At 41.2% G+C, this 23,699-nt stretch overlaps 1 protein-coding gene across 1 annotated transcript in view; it reads left to right on the top strand.

Annotated features, from left to right (window-relative positions):
- Positions 1-23,699, top strand: part of actn2b (actinin, alpha 2b) — a 52,328-nt gene that overhangs the window by 2,051 nt on the left and 26,578 nt on the right. The window contains exons 2-11 of the mRNA XM_034185038.1: positions 8,663-8,777; positions 11,358-11,477; positions 11,600-11,686; positions 15,746-15,833; positions 15,975-16,053; positions 18,738-18,819; positions 19,643-19,728; positions 21,266-21,358; positions 21,490-21,720; positions 23,054-23,201. Of these exons, the coding sequence (XP_034040929.1) occupies positions 8,663-8,777; positions 11,358-11,477; positions 11,600-11,686; positions 15,746-15,833; positions 15,975-16,053; positions 18,738-18,819; positions 19,643-19,728; positions 21,266-21,358; positions 21,490-21,720; positions 23,054-23,201 (1,129 nt within the window). The remainder of the gene's footprint in view (positions 1-8,662; positions 8,778-11,357; positions 11,478-11,599; positions 11,687-15,745; positions 15,834-15,974; positions 16,054-18,737; positions 18,820-19,642; positions 19,729-21,265; positions 21,359-21,489; positions 21,721-23,053; positions 23,202-23,699) is intronic.

Below are 23,699 nucleotides of genomic sequence, written 5' to 3' on the forward strand. Positions count from 1 at the left end.
CTGATAATAATGTACAGTGTTAACCAATATTACAAAACATGTCCTACACTTTATTACTACATATAGAAATCTAATGATTACTGTATGATTTGAGGATTTTGTTATGGTGTTTTTACACACTCTGCTACTTTTAGATGATGTAGTTTTATTTTGAAGGGTAAAACAAAACAGCTGCAGTCATGGGCTTTGTTATATGCTGCAAACTGAATGCGGCCCAGGGTCCAGGGTCCAGGTTTTGCACAGGGATGTGATGGTCCCGGCTAACAATAGCAGTCTGTCTCTCCACCGATACGCACGGAATGCGAGCTGTCAACAGATGCTCCAAACACACGATGACGCTCTTAGGATTAGAACGGATGCTACGTCTAATTTTAACCTGTCCACCAAAAGGCATTATAGTAGGGTTAATCCGGTGTCCTTGGTATGGAATTCTTTTGTTTATAGAAACAAGTCAAAAATATTGAGCCGACTGAACGCTGTCAGCTGGTTTTAGGGCTTTGGCAGTTTGCCTGAGCCTTAAACGTCAGCTCTGTGTGGCCCCAATGATAGATAAGATAGCAGATAACACTCTTCACAGTGAAGAAAACAAAAACTACTGCGTACTTTTGGTAACACAAAAGTGAGAATTCTGTTGTCGTCTTAACCACCCCACAATGTTTATCTTGTTAATGGTAATAATTTAGTGTCAAGTGTTGACGGGAGAGTGTTTGTGAGTTTGGGAACAGCTGCTCAGAACCATCAGAGGAGATAAAGGACCTCAGATGAGCGCACAGGCTGACATTAACGCTGGCATTGTGGCTTTTTTTATTACCCTTGTCGCCGTGCATCAGTTGCCTGCCTCATTCAAAAACCAATTTTCCTGTGCCTTGAAAAGTTTTCCTCTTTGAGGATCAGCTCTAACAGTGTTGTAGAAATTTTGCAAAGTCTTTTATTTGGAGAGATAGTCAAACGAAACTAGTGACACCTCAATGTCCATGAAATGACATGGAGCAAATCACTAATTTGGATCTTGTGGTCAAAGGTCTAACGGAGTCATTATTTCAAATGGACTGCAGATTTGTAGTTATAAAAAAATTCAGAGGTGAGACAAAGTCACCATCAAGTCACTTTCAAATCATGAATCAGCAAGTCTCAAGTCAAGTCTCAAGTCATAATGACCACCTATTGTTTGCAAGATGACTTGAGACTTGACTTGGGACTTGCAGATGAGAAAGACTTGACAGTGACTTTGTCCCACGTCTGTAAAAAATGCAAAGAACTTCAGTACCTACAATTTTATATGCGGTAAATCATTCAGTGATTCACAACCAGCCTTTTGAGTAGTGTTTTTTATTTGTTTATTTGTATTGTTGTTCCTTCTAATTGTGGTTGTTTTCCTTGAATAATGCATATTAGATTTTGAGCTTGCTTGATTTTGAATAAATACAGAGTGCATCTAAAGAAATATGACTATTGTGAAAAAGTAGATTTTGTTTGTTCGTTTTGCTCAGTTATTTCAAAAAGTGAAGGTTTATATATATTCTAGACTCGTTACATATAAACTAAAATGTTAAATTAAAAGGGGAAAAAGTATCTCAAAATAGAATAAAATATTATTTCATTTCAGGTTTGAGTTGTGAACCCGAAAGCAGTGAATGACAGATACTGCAGAAAAAAACATTGATTTATTGATTACATGCAAGAGCAAAGTCAAGATACCAGCTGTCATGGTACTTGTCTCAAAATGCAGTTCCCAGAGGTAACCTTATTGTCAGTAAACACAGGCTTAAGTCAGTATATAGGTGAGCAAACCACGGAGCAACAATCTTTCTGAGGGAACAGCAAGGGTTAATCCAATAACAAATAACAGTAGTGAATGAAAAGCAGTGCTACCATGCAAACAAATCCAAAATCCAACAGACTAAACTTGATGAGCAAGGTCATACTCAATGAGCAGATACATGAAGACTACAGAATGAGCAAGAGCTTGAACAGAACCTAAGACAATCTGGTGTGGAATGAATGGCAGAGAGCCTTTTTAACAATGCAAATAAATAAAAGATACGAAAATGCCCAGACGCGAGAACCCCAAGCATGACCTGGACAAAATGCTACACACAGAGGCAATCAGAAACTCTGACAACCTGGAATCACTAGAATATGGGGAAGAACAGCTAATAAACAGAAAAGAGAAATACAGAGAAGCAGAGGAAGAAATGTCAGGATGAAAAACAACCAACCATAAGGGAGTGCACAAACCCGAAAACAAAGCTAAGACAAGAAACCTGTACAGTGCACTGTGAGAACATAATTGCACCATCTCACTGCTAGGTGGGGAAAATAGCATTTCAGGTGAAAGATTGCCCAGAGAAACCATCACACTGTTAGCTGGGAAAGATAACATGCCAGGAAAACTGATAACAAAAGAACTCCAAAGGGAAAACAAAAGACTGTGAGCCGTGCACGCGAATTATACAGTATAAATATCATGAATCTCCCAGTCTGGTTCAGTACACACAATGACAATCATGGGGAAGACTGCTGATTTGAAAGTTGTCCAGAACACAACCAAACAGTAAGACAGAAAGCACCAGAACCATAAAGTTTTGAACCTTCATTCTGATCCAAAATATGTCATACTGGGAAGTGTGAGAATTCAGTAACTGGTAGACAGAGATCAGGAATGAGAAGAAGAGTAGTAGCCAGTAAACCAGTATTGATCAGTATGTCTGGTATTTATATTGCAAAATGTTTTTCTTTTTTTAACTTTCACTTTTGATACTCTGTGTACTTCTTCCCTGTGTGCTGCTATACAATGCTGCTGGAATCTCAATTTCCCTGAGGGAGTCTGCAAGGGATCAATAAAGTTCTTTCTAATATAATCTAAATCAGCAGTTATACTGGTACTGCATGTTCTTACATCCAACATCTTGCAGAAGTGCCCAGAGTCCTTATTGGCAACTAAACTGGTATACAACTGCTCATTCTAGACTTCCTGAAAGTAGCCAGGCATTTACCATAGAGAGGTAACACATGGTCAATTCTTAGTCTTGTCCAATTGCTGGGATCCTTAGTAACGAGTGACCTGCACCACATGGTTGGGGGTTGGCCATAGCAGGTCATGTGTCTGAGGGGAAAAAGTGCCTGTTATTCAAATATCTGATATCTGCCATTCTTAATAGTTGGATTGAACGTCAATCAAAGTCTGTACTGTCAGGCTGCTGTGATAAATTAGAAGGTGAAACAGTAACCAGAGGAGTATCAGGATAAGTACCTAAAATTCTCATTTAAATGTCAACAAAATAATAAAACGCTATGTTCTGTCAGTAAAGCACAGATCGGATGATGTCATAGTTACTCCAGTTAGACATTCACGTCTCAATCTCAGCCTGTTGGACACACAGGATGACCTGGTGAGGCCTCGCAGACCGCGTGCTGGACACAATATTTTTAGCTTTTATCGTCACTTGATGGTTGTGCTGGAAATGAGGAGGGGCGCGAGGGGTGGAGGTCTTGGAAAGTGGGCAGTGGGGCACACACTTTCAACAAGGAGGGGGCAGCAGTGCAAGGTCTCACTAACCCTGAGGTCTCTTAATCTGCAATGCATTACTCCAAAACCTCCACTGATCAAGCACCCACAGTGGAAGCCGTGTAACAGACACCCCCCCTTAATAACCTTCATGTTAGACAGTATATGAAACAGTTGTTTCAGAGAAGTATTTGCTGTCCTAAGATGCTTGACACATGACCTGAGACAGTCGCTTCAGTATATCACTCACGGTATCCAAATACCCAAACACACACACAAATAAAGAATTGTAACAGACAGCGATTCAGTGTTTCAAATTGCTCCTCATGCCATTTAGGAGATGAAATGCCAATATATAGAGGTTTATTTCCTGGAGTAAGCTTGTGCCACATCATCAGCAGATACCTATGAGATCTGTTGAGATGACCTCAAGCTGAAATGAGAGCAACCAAACGAGTGATTTATGGGCACCGTGGTGGTGCAAGTTGTTAGTGTGCTTCTTTCCCAGCTAGAAAGTCCCCAGTTCAATGCCACTTGTGCCTCATTCTCCATGTACATGTAGAGTTACACAATGAAAGGCATCCAGAGTAAAACTAGTGCCAAATCAACATGCAAACCCACCAGGTCTGCTATGGCACCCCCACCAAAAAATGGAAGCAACCAAATGACAGATTTACAGGCAGCATGGTAGCACATGTAGTTAATGTGCCTCCCTCCCAACTAGAAGGTCTTCATTTCGAGGCCACCCATGCCCATTTCTCTCGGTATACATATTCAGTTGAAACAGAGAGGCCATATGGGGTAAAACCTGTGTAAAATCCACATGTGACCCTACCGGATCTGTTGTGGCAACTATAAGCACAAAATGGGAGACAACAGCAGATCCGTTTATAGGAAGCTGTTACTGTCCTTGCCTCAAGTAGAAATTGCTCGTTACAAATCCACCTGCACCACATGTGTTGTGGTGACGGCAAGCAAAATGTGAGAAGCTGAAAGAAGTCAGACACCAATGTTATTTGTACTTTGGTGAAACAGTGCCCGCTTGACAGATAGATGGACAGGTAAGCAAAGAACTGTTCGCAGATGTATCCAGTCTTTGAGTCCCCTTTGGTTTGAGACAACTTATCTCATCACTGATGGTTTATTTATAAGTTTTCACTGTATCTTTTTCACACTGTGACATTCCATTTGTTAGACTAGGACCATGCCCACATTTTTCTTTGTTCATATCTCATGCAGTAACAAGTGGGACCTGGAAGAACACCACAGTCACCGTGATAATGGCGTCTCCTCACAGCTGTGGCCGATCATATTTGAAGTAGTACAACAGTGAAGGAGAGTGACGTGAGCGGGAAACATTCAGTGGATCCACGTGACATCTTCACTCATCCTCTTGCACAGCGCGACGTTTGTTTCCTCCGTGTCTGTTATCGTGAGGCACAGCAGAGCAGTCTAATTTTAACACCTTATATCGGTCGGAATGTGGCCTGTGGCTGACTCCAGCTTTCATCTGCTGCTGGAGGCTGAGAGACGCTAAGAATAGGAGGAGAAAAACAATGATTCTTTCTTACCTAACAGTGTTTCCCTGCAGCATACGGGCCACACGTAGCACCTTGGATTTTAATTGTGCAAATGAGGGAACTAAAAATGCAACACTGATCAAAAATGTTACTTGATTTCTGATGTAAATCCATTTACTTAAAGGGGTCAGATCAGGCCTTGTACTGCATCCACCACACTACAGAACCACCCAAGGTCCTGGATGATAATCGGTCCACTCCCATCTTCAGAAAATAACCATCTATTTGCCACAGCGAGGTGAAACGAGGGCATTCCCTTGGCCTTTTCCAGCTGCTGTAGACCTCAACTTTGCACTGGGTCATGCCCTTAAAAAACCCACCACATGGCCAAAATGTCACAGCTGATGTTCCTTCGTAATGCAAGTGATTAAATTCAACTTATTTATACAAATAATACATTACCCACCCTCAAGCAAGCACACTGGCAACAGCACTAAAGAAAACCTCCCCCAGCCATTGTTTTGATGACAGAAAGAAACCTCAAGCATAACAGACTCAGGAAGGTGGCCATCTGCTTTGGCTATAATAACAAAAAAAGTGGATGCAACAACCTGATGGCTCAAAAATCATTCAAGCAGTGAAGAGCAGAGCCCCAGCAGATGGAATACACATGGCAAGTCATTATACTAACACATTCATTGCAATAACAACATTCAAGTTGTTCCCAGAATTCCCAACACACTCCGGATTTCCAATCCAGTTCAGTCATACTAGGAACAGCCTCTAGTAGTTGTCCTCCAGAGTCTTCTAGATGTCACCACCGCATCTCAGATCTACACAACTCCAATTGTAGATCCCAAGTGATCTCATCTGAGTGTCTCTAAGTCAGTGATTCTCAACCGGGGTGCCGCGGCACCCTAGGGTGCCGTGATCGATCGTCAGGGGTGCCGTGGGTATTTTTCATATTCGCGATTATTTTTCATATTCGCGATTACCGTGAATTATTTATTTTATCCATAAAGCATAAAACGACTCAGAATCTGATGTCAAACGTGCTGCAGCCTCGCTCTCGTCTTAAGGCGGGACAAGAACAAGGAGCAGAGAGAGGATTTTAACCCGAGTAAACATGTTAACGGAAACGTGGAGCTGCTTTTACTTCTCTCTGAACTTTCTCTAAAGGTGTGATTCTGCCGTTACCGTCCTGTTCACACCATGTGCGCGTCGTATGCTGAATTTATGAGATCATGAGATGAAATAAACGGTCAAATATCTTTAAAAACATATTTAAAAAATGAGAATATATAAATGAACTGAGCCACAAAAAAAAAAAAAAAAAAAAACAATGTTCAGACGCAGAGATCACAAAAAGCAGGTGAGAACTCTGAACTTTAACAGCTGTTATTTTCCAAAGGTATTTATTTGTTCAGTCTTGAGCTTAATGTAGTGTTTAAGCACAAAACGTGACTGATGAGGAGAAACAATTTCAGAAATGCAACAGAAACAACCACAAATCAGAAAAAGTTGGGACTGTATGTAAAATGAAGATAAAAATAAAAATGTTGCACCATTCCCAAACGTTCTTCCAGAGTTGTGTAATTATACTACAATAGTAGAATATAAAGAAGGGGAAAAAAAGAAAAAAAAAAATAGACAATATATTCGTCAATCGCAATTATTTGTCTGACAATTAATCGTCTCCAGAAATTCCTAATCGTGACAGCCCTACTTGAGATCAGAGCGCAAAATGCTTGAGGATTTTTGAAATGCGGTGTTTTCTGTATCGATTTTCTATTGCGATAATTGCGTTTTGCGCAAAACCAGAGGTAATAGAATTATAATATTATTTTGGTTGGTGGTGTGCCGCAGGATTTTGTAAATATAAAAAGGGTGCCGCGGCTCAAAAAAGGTTGAAAATCACTGCTCTAAGTAACTGTTCATTTGACAGTCCAGCAGTACTCAGAGATCCTCTGATGGAACCTGGTACCAAATCCAGTTGTAGCCTTTGATCACTGGTTAGTGTCTAAGTCTCACAACATACAGTAAGGAAGGAAGCACAAGGATCTTCAAGACTTGGACCTTTGTTCCCCTACAAAGATATCAACATCAGTGACCTCATGGTTCTACAAGTGACTCCTAGGCATCTCTCAATCTCAAAGGCAGAAGACCCAGAGACACGAATTAGACTTGAGGCCCAATGGTACCAATGGTTATTATCAGATTACACAGCGTGAAGCAGATGAGAGTCTATCTACGACGCCCCCTGGATGGGACTTCCCCAGCCAAGCCCAGTGCCCATTTACAAATGGGTGGATTGGAACAAGAGCAAGGTAGCATGACAGGGACTGGAACCCAGGTCTACATACTGGTCCCCCTACTCCTTATCCCACTGAGCTACCTGCTAAGTCTATGAATATAGAAAATTATAGTACTAAAATTTAGGCCTGAATCAGCTAGTTTTAGACCTGTGAGATGTACAGTATGTCATATATGGGAGATATATGGGCCCGATGTTACACATCGAGCAAAGCAGTGTACAGCACAGTGTGAATTTGATTGCTAGTTTCCAACTGACACGGTTGTCATTTTCACACCCAGCACCCAAGATCAGATCTGTGCACTTGCACTCATCTATACCCCCATGCTCATTTTGGTGTGAAAATGAGGTATGGTCAGGTGCAGTGCTGGTGCACTGTTATTGTGAGGTAACAGAGAGTCAAAGCGCGACAGATCACCAAATCCCTGGTTTAAAGTCATGCGCAGTTTTTCTGCTATTTATGCAGTGCCAAATTTAGATATGTCTTACATATGCAAGTTCATGATGTGCATGCATTCTTGCTGTGTGCACAGAAATGCACAGTATTGCTCATAGTCCTCCTCTTCACCCATCAAACTAAAATACAACTGAATTGTGAACAAAATTTAAAAACAAAATACAGCCATTTAAGAAATCTGGTTTTCCACCATGGTTTTATGCTGCTTTTCATCCTACCTGTGTTTGCAGGCAGAAATCAACAGGAAAGGGGGAAGAAGTATTGTCTGGTGGGATGTATAGGAGATTGGGTAGCTGGAGGAGAAGAAGGATGTGTTGCAGGAGGTGCTGTAATGCTTCACCTCATGGAAGTGTGGTGGCTGAGTGCTGCTTTGACACATTGCATACAGAACCCTTTCCTCACCAGAAAACCTCTCACTTCTGAGTTCCCTGTCTAAATAGAAATGTGACTGTATGTCTGCCTGAAAAGGACACATGAAACTGTCTTATTTGAAGTTACAGATGGATGCTTGCTCGCTCCTACTTGTATGTGTCTGACATAGGGGGTGTGGCATACAGCATCTCTTTTCCATTTAAAGTGACTGGCCCAGAAAACTTGTGTTTCTTTAGTGTTTTGGTGCATTTTTGACTACAAATTTTAACATGACACCTGCCAACATTAACTCCTTGAAAATGTGGATAATATGATGTCTGTAAGTGATTCAGTGTCCTGCAGAGAGTATTCTTATGAGGTGAAATATTTAAGTCTTTGCTTTTCAAAACATTCTAGTGCTGTTGTCTGCACAATGCAACTGATATGGAATGGAACATTAATGTCGTCAGCAAGGATTCTGGCTTGACCTTGATCTCCCTCTTTCCTGACAGACTTTCACAGCCTGGTGTAACTCCCACCTGAGGAAAGCTGGTACTCAGATTGAAAATATTGAGGAAGACTTCAGGAACGGACTGAAACTGATGCTGCTTTTGGAAGTTATCTCAGGTCAGATCACTGAAGAAAAGCAATTCTTTTATAATTTAAGTTTTAAATGTTGCTTTTAATTACCTGGAGTCTAATACGAGGTCTGTCCATAAAGTATAGGTCCTTTTTATTTTTTCAAAAACTATATGGATTTCATTCATATGTTTTTACGTCAGACATGCTTGAACCCTCGTGCGCATGCATGAGTTTTTCCACGCCTGTCGGTGACGTCATTCGCCTGTGAGCACTCCTTGTGGGAGGAGTCGTCCAGCCCCTCGTCGGAATTCCTTTGTCTGAGAAGTTGCTGAGAGACTGGCGCTTTGTTTGATCAAAATTTTTTCTAAACCTGTGAGACACATCGAAGTGGACACGGTTCGAAAAATTAAGCTGGTTTTCAGTGAAAATTTTAACGGCTGATGAGAGATTTTGAGGTGATACTGTCGCTTTAAGGACTTCCCATGGAGCGAGACGTCGTGCAGCGCTCTCAGGCGCCGTCGTCAGCCTGTTTCAAGCTGAAAACCTCCACATTTCAGGCTCTGTTGATCCAGGACGTCGTGAGAGAACAGAGAAGTTTCAGAAGAAGTCGGTTTCAGCATTTTATCCAGATATTCCACTGTTAAAGGAGATTTTTTTTAATGACAGACGTGCGGACGGATTGCAGCGTCGGCTCGCAGCCGCTGCGACGCTCCGCCACAGGAAAAACACCTCTGTTGGAAGCCTTATGGACAAGTTGGAACATGTCCAGCTGTTAAACAATTTCTCATATACTCACTCCACTGAAAGCCATCAAAAGCCGCCTGGATTTTACAAATGGTTATCAACACGGAGGTGTTTTTTGTGTGTCGCCGCACCGCGCCGGCTGCGCCCCGACGCGCGGACCCGTCCGCACGTCTTTCATTAAAAAAATCTCTTTTAACAGTGGAATATCCAGATAAAATGCTGAAACCGACTTCTTCTGAAACTTCTCTGTTTTCTCATGACATCCTGGATCAATAGAGCCTGAAATGTGGAAGTTTTCAGCTTGAAACAGGCTGACGACGGCGCCTGAGAGTGCTGCGCGACATCTTGCACCGTGGGAAGTCCTTAAAGCGACAGTATCACCTCAAAATCTCTCATCAGCCGTTAAAATTTTCACTGAAAACCAGCTTAATTTTTCGAACCGTGTCCACTTTGATGTGCCTCACAGGTTTAGAAAAAATTTTGATCAAACAAAGCGCCAGTCTCTCAGCAACTTCTCAGACAAAGAAATTCCGACGAGGGGCTGGACAACTCCTCCCACAAGGAGTGCTCACAGGCGGATGACGTCACCGACAGGCGTGGAAAAACTCACGCATGCGCACGAGGGTTCAAGCATGTCTGACGTAAAAACATATGAATGAAATCCATATAGTTTTTGAAAAAATAAAAAGGACCTATACTTTATTGACAGCCCTCGTATGTTCTTTTTAAAAATTATCAAGCATATTGTTGTTATTTAGCAGGATATCAACTGTATTAAATATTAGCAGTGTACCTGTGTGATGAATGGGTGTGAGATTTCATAAACATTTGCGATTGCTTCCCATGTGACAGTCCAGGTATGTAGATGATAGATCCCTGGATTCGACTGTGTAATATTTTGGGAATAATTGAATAAAAACACTAAATTCATTTACTTAGATGATGATCCTTCCCACTGTAGCCAAGTGCTTGCTCACAGGGGGTCGTTTTGACTGTTGGGGTTTTACATAATTATTGTATGGCCTTGCCTTACAATATAAAGCGCCTTGGGGCAACTGTTTGTTGTGATTTGGCGCTATATAAAAAAATTGATTGAATTGATTGAATCTCTACTTTTGCATGAAATGATTGCCCTCTGGTGGTGATTACATTAATTAATATACATAATCAAGGTATCCTACGTCTTCTGAACACTAAAATATATGTATTTTGTTGAAGGGTGAAGTTAAGTTAATATATATGTCACCTATAACTTAAGAGAGGTAGTAACCAGTGCTTTCAGGCAGTTGATGATATAAGGAGCTAACCATAAACCTAATGAATGACACAAAAAGATTCTGAAAAACTATATAATATTGTGCAACCATATGTTGCAGAGTGATGTACATTCTAAATCCTTGAATGCACATACATCAGTTCACAGAATCACCACTAGGGGGTAATCATGTCATGCAAAAGTAGAGACCACCAGCTATGTAAGAATATGAATTCAGTGTTTTTATTGTTATTCTCAACTAATGTACATAATCAAGCTATCCTGCATATTCCAGTTGATAAAAGAAATGTTATGATGTTCTTTTGCTGCACTACAGTGGATGGTGTGAAAGTTTTTCACAGACACACATACAGTAGATTCATAGGTACAGGGAGCTGCCATTATACTTTTTTTTTTCAATAAAAGCAGTGCCAGAAGATCCAAAACTTTGAGGAAGCATCTGCTTAATGAAAAGTAACTGCATTTGGGCTTTATGTTAGTGCTCATGAGATGATTAATTGTTTATTGAGGGTTTGTGATGCTGAAGCAACAAGGTAATGTGCACATTTCTATTAAAAAAAAAAATAGTTTGAAATAAAGTGTGGACGTGTGTATTCTGTGTGCAGGTGAGAGATTATCAAAGCCAGACAGAGGGAAGATGCGGTTTCATAAGATTGCGAATGTCAACAAAGCTCTGGACTTCATCACGAGTAAAGGAGTGAAGCTGGTTTCCATTGGAGCTGAAGGTGCCTGAACCTGCCCTCGATTTCTGAATATATGTACCACAAACCATCAAATGTCCACAACTGATCAATTTCAATTTCATGTACAATGTGGTTACAATTGATTGTCACGATTTGCTCCTCAGAGATTGTGGATGGGAATGTTAAGATGACTTTGGGAATGATCTGGACTATCATCCTCCGCTTTGCCATTCAGGATATTTCTGTGGAAGGTGAGATATTTTAGTGCAGACAAATCCCGTCCCGTGGTCCATGACCCACTAAGGCACAAGCACATTTATGGACTGGATGTATAGATTTGAATGTAATGTCAAATTCTTCCAAACATCTTCTTGCCCAATGGCTGCTGGAGTAGGATCCATCCCCCCTTGATGCTTAACTTGGAATAATTAGGTTCAGAAAATGGATGGATAGATTCTTCCCAAAACATTAAAACATTTCCTTTTCTACATTACATCACTATAACTTGGAACATGTTTTCAGCTGTGATTCTTAACATTTTGTTGAGTTGATCCCAATAGTCGCAACAGGTGCAGGGTCATTGCTGAGTTTTGGAAATGTTAAAAACAATGTTGAAATGGACCCTCAATAAGGTGTTGATGGGTGTGCCCCGTGTCCTCTGGGGGGCGGAGAGGATGTTTGGCTCTGGGTTGGTTGGGGTTGGTGGTGGGGGTGGTGTGCCTTGGGGCTGTCAGAGGCCCCCTCTGGGTGGTATGGGTCATCTCCCATGCAAAAATTGGGAGTTGGCAGTTGGGGACACATCCCCACCTCTGTTAGCTTTGGTGTAAAGAACTTGACCGAACAGGATTTGGGGGAGTTGAATGACAGTGCTTTGGGGTGCTGTCAGTCCATGGCCCAGTGGGTGATCCCTGGCGGTGCCAGTGCCATCCTGTCACTTTGCATGTCACCTCTGACTGGTCCGGTGGTGCCGTGTGGTACTCCCGTGGCTTCAGGTCCCCTTAAGTACCTGTGGGGCCACACTTCCAGGTTTAGGGCTATACGAGGGCTGTCCGTAAAGTATAGGTCCTTTTTATTTTTTTCAAAAACTATATGGATTTCATTCATATGTTTTTATGTCGGGACGCAGCCGACGCGGTGCGGCGGCACAGGAAAAACACCTCCGTGTTGATAACCATTTGTTAAAATCCAGTTGGCTTTTGATGGCTTTCAGTGGAGTGAGTATATGAGAAATTGTTTATCAGCTGGAGATGTTCCAACTTGTCCTTAAGGCTTCCAACAGAGGTGTTTTTCCTGTGACGGAGCGCCGCGGCGGCTGCGAGCCGACGCTGCAATCCGCCCGCACGTCTTTCATTAAAAAAATCTCCTTTAACAGTGGAATATCTGGATAAAATGCTGAAACCGACTTCTTCTGAAACTTCTCTGTTCTCTCACGACGTCCTGGATCAACAGAGCCTGAAATGTGGAGGTTTTAAGCTTGAAACAGGCTGATGACGCCGCCTGAGAGCGCTGCGCGACGTCTCGCACCGTGAAAAGTCCTTAAAGCGACAGAATCACCTCAAAATCTCTCATCAGCTGTTAAAATTTTCACTGAAAACCAGCTTAATTTTTCGAACCATGTCCACTTCGATGTGTCTCACAGGTTTAGAAAAAATTTTGATCAAACAAAGCGCCAGTCTCTCAGCAACTTCTCAGACAAAGGAATTCCGACGAGGGGCTGGACGACTCCTCCCACAAGGAGTGCTCACAGGCGAATGACGTCACCGACAGGCGTGGAAAAACTCACGCATGCGCACGAGGGTTCAAGCATGTCTGATGTAAAAACATATGAATGAAATCCATATAGTTTTTGAAAAAAATAAAAAGGACCTATACTTTACAGACAGACCTCGTATAGCACTGATGCAGCTTGTCATAATCAGTCATAGATCATGATATCACACTCCTTATTGTATCTGCCTTACTGTGCACAGAGATTCATAGCTTTCCCGCATACAGTATTGTGCACAGTACATGTGCATTTATATAAGCATTTATTCAGTATACCCCCACGAGCAGAGATGACTAGCAGGCCCTGGATCCAGCATAGTAGCTGTTACTCAGAGTAGGCAGCAGGAGTCGCTGTGCATATAGTCACCAAAAGGCGTCACTTCCCCGACATCCAAAGGATACTCTGGCCACTCAGGACTGCACCTGTTTTTTTAGCGGACTGGTCATAGTGGCCGCCTGCCATGCTGGAGATGGTGAGTTTGCGTCCGGAATGGAATGAGTGGGAGGAGTCAAACACACCACAATGCAGAGTAAGCTGCTACACTGGTGCCGTGACCCGAATGGGAGTGAAGTTTAGGGGTGGTGAGTGTGATGGAGGTCAGCAGGAGTTGGTGTGCAGTAGTAGTCAGTAAACTTAAAAGCATTCTCTAGCCACAAGGCCAGGGCCCTGAGTTTTAACCTTCTGGTTAGAGAGTCTGCCTCCAATGCTGGAGATCATGAGTTCACTTCCCAAGGGGAGCAAGTGGGAGGAGTCAAACACAATGCAGAGCAAAGCCACTATGTACAGTTGCTATGAAATGGGGAACTAGCTATAGAGACCCAAGTTGGTTTTTTATGTTGTTTTTTTTTTTACCAGGCTGTAAACATGCTTATTTCTACTATAAGGCCGGATAGTTTTACATGGGCTTCTATGGGGAGTGACTTTTAGGAGTCTATATATATATATACATATATATATATATATATATATATATATTTTTTTTTTTTTTTTCCAAAAACATTCCAAAAACTCAGCAATGACCCTGCACCTATATATATATATATATATATATATATATATATATATATATATATATACGAGGTCTGTCCATAAAGTATAGGTCCTTTTTAATTTTTTCAAAAACTATATGGATTTCATTCATATGTTTTTACGTCAGACATGCTTGAACCCTCGTGCGCATGCGTGAGTTTTTCCACGCCTGTCGGTGACGTCATTCGCCTGTGAGCACTCCTTGTGGGAGGAGTCGTCCAGCCCCTCGTCGGAATTCCTTTGTCTGAGAAGTTGCTGAGAGACTAGCGCTTTGTTTGATCAAAATTTTTTCTAAATCTGTGAGACACATCGAAGTGGACACGGTTCGAAAAATTAAGCTGGTTTTCGGTGAAAATTTTAACGGCTGATGAGAGATTTTGAGGCGATACTGTCGCTTTAAGGACTTCCCACGGTGCGAGACGTTGCGCAGCGCTCTCAGGCGCCGTCATCAGCCTGTTTCAAGCTGAAAACCTCCACATTTCAGGCTCTATTGATCCAGGACGTCGTGAGAGAACAGAGAAGTTTCAGAAGAAGTCGGTTTCAGCATTTTATCTGGATATTCCACTGTTAAAGGAGATTTTTTTAATGAAAGATGTGCAGACAGGTCCACGCGTCGGGACGCAGCCGGCGCGGTGCGGCGGCACAGGAAAAACACCTCCGTGTTGATAACCATTTGTAAAATCCAGGCGGCTTTTGATGGCTTTCAGTGGAGTGAGTATCTGAGAAATTGTTTAACAGCTGGACATGTTCCAACTTGTCCTTAAGGCTTCCAACAGAGGTGTTTTTCCTGTGGCGGAGCGTCGCAGCGGCTGCGAGCCGACGCTGCAATCCGTCCGCACGTCTTTCATTAAAAAAATCTCCTTTAACAGTGGAATATCCGGATAAAATGCTGAAACCGACTTCTTCTGAAACTTCTCTGTTCTCTCACGTTGTCCTGGATCAACAGAGCCTGAAATGTGGAGGTTTTAAGCTTGAAACAGGCTGACGACGGCGCCTGAGAGCGCTGCGCGACGTCTCGCACCGTGGGAAGTCCTTAAAGCGACAGTATCACCTCAAAATCTCTCATCAGCTGTTAAAATTTTCACCGAAAACCAGCTTAATTTTTCGAACCGTGTCCACTTCGATGTGTCTCACAGGTTTAGAAAAAATTTTGATCAAACAAAGCGCCAGTCTCTCAGCAACTTCTCAGACAAAGGAATTCCGACGAGGGGCTGGACGACTCCTCCCACAAGGAGTGCTCACAGGCGAATGACGTCACCGACAGGCGTGGAAAAACTCATGCATGCGCACGAGGGTTCAAGCATGTCTGACGTAAAAACATATGAATGAAATCCATATAGTTTTTTAAAAAATAAAAAGGACCTATACTTTATTGACAGACCTCGTATATATATATATATATATATATATATATATATATATATATATATATATATATATATATATATATATATATATATATATATATATATATATATATATATATATATCATTTGCTTTTTTCCCCCTGCAGAAACATCTGCAAAGGAAGGACTTCTCTTGTGGTGTCAGAGAAAGACTGCCCCCTACAGGAATGTTAATGTCCAAAACTTCCACGTCAGGTGAGAACTCAAAACAGTAAAAACTCTACTGTGACTGTTACATGAAGATTATTCCAGAAATATGAGGATCTGAGGCTTTACTACAATGATCGATGGCTTACATTTGACATTTTGTTTTTTTCTGCCTATTGACTGGTGAAGCTGGAAGGACGGCCTGGCCTTCTGCGCCCTGATCCACAGACACAGACCTGACCTCATCGACTACTCTAAGCTCAACAAGGTGTCATGTACTTCACGCGTAACCAAGCTAGAGTGTGTCCAAACTCCGAGCACTAACACAGAGACATCCCCAAAATTAACAGTTTTTCTCTCACTAACAAATTTGCTGATTGCAGAATAAAGGCATTTGTAGCAGTTTGTTTAATGTCAGAGCATGTTGTGGTCTGCACAAAAACAATGATACCAATGTGTTTTTTTCTGACTAATTTTGCTTTTCATCACTAATAATTTCAATTTCAATTTGTTTAGTTTATATAGCGCCAAATCACAACAAATGTGCCTCAAGGCGCTTCACACAAGTAAGGTCTAACCTTACCAACCCCTATAGCAAGCACACAGGCGACAGTGGTAAGGAAAAACTCCCCTCTGATGATATTGAGGAAGAAACCTCAAGCAGACCAGACTCAAAGAGGTGACCCACTGCTTAGGCCATTCTGCCAGTAACAAGATTTTGCAAAGTTTTACAAAAAAGATAACACAACAAAATAAGATGCAGTTGATGAGAAAGAAGTCCATGCAGGCGTCCGGTCCACAGGCAGGGGTCATCCAGCAGTGCTCATGTCATTCATTGGACCTTTTCCCGCAGCAGAGTCCGTTCCATGTCCATTTCAGAAATTATGCAGTCAGCAAATTCAGCCAGTGACATCGTGACATCATCTGCACCTCGGACTGAATGAAAAAAAGCAGAATCAGTCGGTCAGAAAAAGTACACCTAAGGTTTAATTCATCAACCTTAAGCAACAGGAAAGCAGAGAAAATACTAAAGTGATCACCGACCTCTAGCCCTAAGCTTCACTAACAAACCCAGAATTTAGATAAAGTTGTGGCCGAGACCTGTTCTGTTTACTAATAGAATGAATTTAAAAGTGTAGGAAGCATAGTTCCATGCTATGTCAGTATGCTAGCCATATGAGAGGGAAAATAAATGCGTCTTAAGTCTGGACTTGAAAGTCTCTACAGAATCGGACTGTTTTATTGACACAGGGAGATCATTCCACAGAACAGGGGCATGATAAGAGAAAGCTCTGTGACCTGCAGAGTTTTTATTCACCCTAGGGACAAAAGTAGTCCTGCACCCTGAGAACACAGAGCCTGGGCGGGTACGTAGGGTTTAATTAGGTCAGCTAGGTAGGGAGGTGCAATTCCGTGAATAATTTTATTGGTTAATAGCAGAACCTTAAAATCTGATCTCACTGGGACAGGAAGCCAATGAAGAGATGCCAAAATGGCTGTAATGCGGTCAAACTTTCTTCTTCCTGTCAAAAGTCTGGCAGCAGCATTTTAAACCAATTGGAGAGCCCTAATGCTAGACTGCAGTAAACCAGAAAATAGAACGTTGCAGTAGTCCAATCTAGAAGAAACAAATGCATGAATCAGGGTCACTGCATCAACCATAGACAGGATGGGACGAATCTTCACTATGTTTCGCAGATGGAAGAAAGCAGTCCTCATAATATCTCTAATGTGGAGGTCAAAGGACTGTTTGTGGGCTATAAGAGGCCTTTTAAAAATAATTGCAAACATCTTTGATTTTCAATTCTGTAATAAATTTGAAACTCACAAATAATAATAATAATAATAATAATAATATAATAATAAAGGAAAAACATATATGGGATTTAAGTTATATTGTTCTTCATTTATCTAAACCTTCTTAGATATTTCTGTGAAGGGCGTTTAATCAAAATATGAGCCAGTGTTCACAAAATAACCTCAAAAGCATTTTCGTCACTTTCCAAACATTCCTTCCTTTATTCCACTTATCCTTTTGAACATCACAGGGGGCACTAAAGCCTATTCCAGTACAATAATTTAAAATGACTCTAATGCGTGAGCTCAGTTAAATGACTGTTCAGGATCGCTACATAAATGCTTCTCATACTTAAAACTGTAGAAGCATATATTCACACACGTTAGTTTCCACTTTGACTTTTCAGTGCCGCTCACTGTTCCAGCAGACAGCTGCACATTGTGCCAGGCAGCTGTTGAGTCTGGCTCCAGGTGAGCGGCTTCATTAAGCCTGCAGCGTTATGTCCTCAAGCCACTCGCATCACACATACAAATTCAAACTTGGTGGTGTCCATCCGTCTATCTCTCCATCCCGTCATCATTTTACTGCTCTGTGCATCCATCCGCCTGTCTGTCCTGCAGTGGATCTGGGAGCAGCTGGTCCTGTCATGCACCTTTACGGACCAACGGCACAGAAACAGACACAGCAGCAGGAGCATGATAGCATGATCCCTGTAACCCCGTGCACGCTCTTTTCAAGAGAGTTCACTGTCTGCTGGTGCCTATGTTTACCACTCAGCCAGCACAAAAAAACAAACAAACAAACAAACAAAAAAACTGTGCAACAGATTCACTTGTGTGTGAAAAGTAATTTTTAAATATGTGGATTTTTTTGTACATACCTTTGGCATTAATTATAAATTTTACAGACCATCTTCCATCATTTTTCATACTATAATCAACACGTGACAAAAATATAAACACTAAACTCATGTAAATGATCCAAATCAGGTCTTGTTTTTTTTTTTTCAATCAACTATAAATTTAATATGAGCTAAAATGTGTCTGTGTATGATGAAGGAGTTTATTGCGTCCACAGAGGTCAGCAGAGTGGAATGTTAAGTCTGGCGTTACTGTTCAGTGATGCAGAATTGTGTTTCTAACTTCTATATTTAGGATGATCCTCTGCGAAACCTGAACCTGGCTTTTGACATAGCAGAGAAACACCTGGACATTCCCAAAATGTTGGATGCAGAAGGTAATGTTTTGCAAAATAACAGGACCTAGTATTTGTTTTATGAATTAAGTAACATTTTTATTGATATGCTTTTCAATGAAATATGTGTTTGGAATATGAACTCGAAGAAGGAGCTTTGTCATTGTACATACATGGATACATACAGTGAAACTGGTCCTCTGCACTTAACCCGTCCTAATGACACTTAGACACAATCCAACCACACTGTAAATTTTCCAGAGTAAAATATACTCTTCGTAGATAACATTTGGTCCCAGTCCCAGTCCATACCTGATTTTTTCCAATTAAGGGTTATGAGAGGTTGGAGTCTATCCCAGTGGTAACTTGGGGGGGCGTTTACACCTTGGACAGGCCCCCAGTCTATGGCAGGCCCAAGACATATCGACAAACACATTCACACTCACAGTTTACACTTCAGCTGACCTGCATGTCTTTGAAAGTGGGACGAATCTGGAGCACCCAAAGGGAACCCATGCAAACATGGGGAGGCCATGCAAACTCCACACAGTAAGGACCATGTTCAAAGCCATCCCAGGACTGTTTTGCTGTGAGGCAACAGTGCTGATCACAAAGTCCCCGCCCCATGCTGCTTAATTCCCATATATTCTCATGGAAAGTTTACAACTTTTAAAATGTTTGGAATTTTGCAACCCTCATCCCTGTCCAACTCAACCTGACTGTACATTAATTCTGTTGTTGTGCAATATTATACATCAAAGCATTCAAACGTAATTCAGTCGACTTAAAATGCTCCATAATAGAATATCTCTTCTTAAATCCCCATCAAACGAGTTATATTGTTGTTTTCTTTTTGATGCCACAGACATCATCAACACACCCAAACCTGATGAGAGAGCCATTATGACCTATGTGTCCTGTTTTTACCATGCCTTTGCTGGAGCTGAACAGGTAGAGATTTAAACTCACTCGTAATTTTATTTTTGCTTATGTAAGAAAGGAGTTTTTATGCACGTGGTTCCTTTGACCCAAGAAAGAGACATTTTTAGTTTTGCCCTTCAGCATGAAGTGAATTCAAACAGTAAAGTCCTAACAGCTTGTTTTGACTGATTGCAGGTCAGATTAGCCAAGAGTTTTATTGTGTGTTTGCTACATTAATGACATAAATTACCATCTTAATTTAATTAGTACCTGAGTGCATTAGTATGCAATGTGTTGACCTGTTGGCCATCTGGTGGTGCATTTCTCTGGACATGATGCAGCATACAGGTGCCCCAGTGTTGAGGGCTCCAGGCCATAGGTTACTTGTCTACATACTAAATTACCTATACTACAATCTTCTCCTGTGATGTCTTAGCCTTCTTATGTCTTATTATTTATTATATTATATATACTTTTTCTTGAGTCGTTTGGGTGGGTAGGGAGAGTTCCCATGGGATAAAAAAGCTTTTTAACCTACCATCCCTGGTTCTCAAGACCAGGCACCTAAGTGGCTCTGCTCTACTCTTTTCTACTCTCCTATTTTACTCTTCCTTTTTAGATATTTAGATATACCTTTGTATACTGGCATAGTTCCACCTTAGAATTGGAATATAATATATAAGATATACCTTACTGAATTTTCATGTTTCACTCAGTGGCAGTGGATAGATGATTACTATTGAGTGGTGGTGATTGGCCAGTTGTTTGCCTAGGTGGTTGCCATCCATGGCTCAAGGGTGTTCTGCCGTGTGATGGATGCAGTAATATGTGGCACAAATGCAAGCTCCCAGACTGGACCTGTCCATCGTGTGGACTGCTGGATGTCTTCCATCATAAATAGTGATAGGATAGGATTTGAAGGAGGTCATACGATCACTCACACAGATATCCTATGGGCAGGATTTTTCAAACACATGCAGAGATTTCAGTGAAATCTGGTGGAGAAGTAGGGTTTCAATTAAGGAAGAGGTGATTGGATATGGAGGCAGATGCAACTCCAGGATGATTTTTTAAAATAAAGTTTCCCTCTGATTTCTACTTTATTGATGCTTGTGTGAAACAGCACCCCACTTGCTCTCAGTTATACAAAACAAAGTTGTGCTTGGGTGGAAGTCTACACTGGAATGTTAACACTGTACTACACCAGGCTTGGTGGGATAGTTGCTACGTAATACAGGTAGCAAACCACAAGACCTTTTTTTGATTGATCAGGAGTTTTGTTGTCTTGGTATGTGCTACCATGGTTACCCAGTGACCATGGCTGTTAATGTTGCTTTCTTTGCAGTTGTGAAATAATGATCGGATAAATGTTATAGTGTTGGAATTAATGTGTTTGTATATGTTCCATCAGACATCCCACTGGTGGGTTTGTTTCGTTTTTACACCAGACATATGTAGACTATACTAGAAACTACTTGGAAGTTTTAGAGCTTTTGCATCAAACTGGGCTATGCACCAGAGGCTGTCTGAAAGCACTCAGAATTATTCTCCTGTCCTTTGCTCTCAGGCTGAGACAGCTGCAAACAGGATCTGTAAGGTGCTGGGTGTAAACCAAGAGAATGAGAAACTGATGGAGGAGTATGAACGCCTCGCCAGTGAGGTAAAGCAACAAATGGTGCTTCAATGTTCTGTTTTATGCTGATGACACTGCTTTTTCTGAGTAACAACAAGCTGCAACAACCTTTGTAAATAGTCCTGTGTACTTTACATTTATGTCTTTGTGTGTCCCAGTTGCTGGAGTGGATCCGTCGCACCACTCCCTGGCTGGAAAACCGAACCCCAGAGAAGACTATGGCAGAGATGCAGAGGAAGCTGGAGGACTTCAGGGACTATAGGCGCAAACATAAACCTCCAAAGGTGCAGGAGAAGTGCCAGCTGGAAATAAACTTCAACACCTTGCAGACAAAGCTACGTATCAGCAATCGTCCTGCTTTCATGCCCTCTGAAGGGAAGATGGTGTCTGTAAGTTGTGTCTGTAAATTATTTTTTCATTAGGTGAAGGAGTCTACATGATTATATGCACATATTTTCATGTTAAAAGGACCCCCCGCCCCCCCCCCCAAAAAAATCAGCCACTTTGCATGGCGCTGAAATTTTATTCAAACTTAGGTCACTGGCATTGTCTACCATCAAATGAATGCAAACTTTTTTTTGAACAACTCCCATCATTGACCCTGATAGAGGTCACTGAAGGTCAAAAAAGAAAGAGAGAAAAAAAGGGCACTGTTGGCAGGCATTAGTGCTACCTGGTGGACCATGCATTTAATCAATTAACATATTGTAGAAAAGCCATCGTCATTGTACACATTGTTCAAATCATTTCCACTGAAAAATGTTTGGGAGCTTGCTTCATTGATCTTTTTGATGTTTAGCATTTTTAATGTAAAGTTAGTTGTAAGAGTATGATATGAAAGTTATTAATATATATGAGTTTGATTCCAAGTCACACTTCCCATCTATGTCCTTGAACAAGACACTTCATTTCCATTGTCCCATATGGTGGACCAAACATGAATTACGACTAAATAAATACATAAATGTATAAATAAATAAATGTTTTTTAAATATAAAAATATAAGAAAGTCACTTCGGTTGCTCCCTTGTTTTCACTTGGGGTCGCCACAGCAGATTCACATTGAATCTGCATATGGTTTGGCACAGGTTTTACACTGGGCACTCTTCCTGACACAACTCCACAATTACATGGAGAAATGTGGCAGGAGTGGGGTTTGAAATGGGAACTTCCGCACTGAAACCAACCACTTGCTCACCGCCCCTGCTGCCACATAAAAAATATAAATATATATATAAAAAAAACATATATTTCTTAATCTCTTTATTTAAACATCTTACCAGTCAAACTCCAGGCTGCTCGTAGGACTGCCCACCTTATACATTTATGTTTTAATCAATTTATCTATCCTTCAGTGGTCCAAACATGCATTAAGACTAAATAAAAGTATAAATGTATAAATACATGTATAAAAGCATAAATGAATTGATAAAAGTATAAATACAAGTTTAAAAGTATAAACAAATGTCTAAATTTATAAATATTTGAATTAAAGTACTAATAAATTAATAAATAAAACATCAAAATAAATGTATTCATACATTTATGTATTTACCTATTTATCTAGTTTTAGTTCTTGTTTGGTCCTCTGTAGTCCCAGTCGACCCAGCTATAAATGGGTACCAGTCTTGGCTGTGGAAGCCAAAGACCAGAACTGATGGGCCTCAGGGTCTGTGTAGTTGAGTCAAAGCACACTTTCATTACTGTAATATTTGTGTTCAGGATATAGCTAGTGCATGGCAGGGTCTGGAGCAGGCCGAGAAGGGCTACGAGGAGTGGCTCCTCACAGAGATCCGTCGGTTGGAGAGGCTGGATCACCTGGCTGAAAAGTTTCGTCAAAAAGCCACCAATCATGAGAACTGGGCCAGTGGTCAGTTATCAATCCATACATTTTCTCACCTATCTGCATTTTTGCTTTTTGGCAGTCTTTTAGTTTTTATCAGCATGATAAATTGTTTGTGATAGCTTTACTGTTGTGTTTCACTGGCAAGCAGGCAGTGCAGTGGAGTACCAATACGTAGACCTGGGATCAAGTCCCAGACACACAATACGTCTGAGTTTTTGGTCAAGACACTTCATCTGCATTATCCCAGCTGACCTATCTATAAATAGCCACTGGTCTTTGCTGGAGAAGTACCTTACTGTGGTTATGGACTCATCCATTGTATGCTATAGGCCCATTGGTGCACCAACACCAATGGGCCTATATAGATGATTCATTGCTAATGTGCATTGATTCAAAGTTTTATAGTCTGACCAACAAAGTCATCCGTTGCTCTATCTCTAATGTAATCCCCTTTCTCTGTCTTTCTCTTGCTAATGCGACTTATTCTCTTTCTTTCTTTCTGTGTGCACATTTGTTACCTTC

The sequence above is a fragment of the Thalassophryne amazonica genome, chromosome 13, assembly GCF_902500255.1.
Source record: "Thalassophryne amazonica chromosome 13, fThaAma1.1, whole genome shotgun sequence".
Lineage (NCBI taxonomy): Eukaryota > Metazoa > Chordata > Actinopteri > Batrachoidiformes > Batrachoididae > Thalassophryne > Thalassophryne amazonica.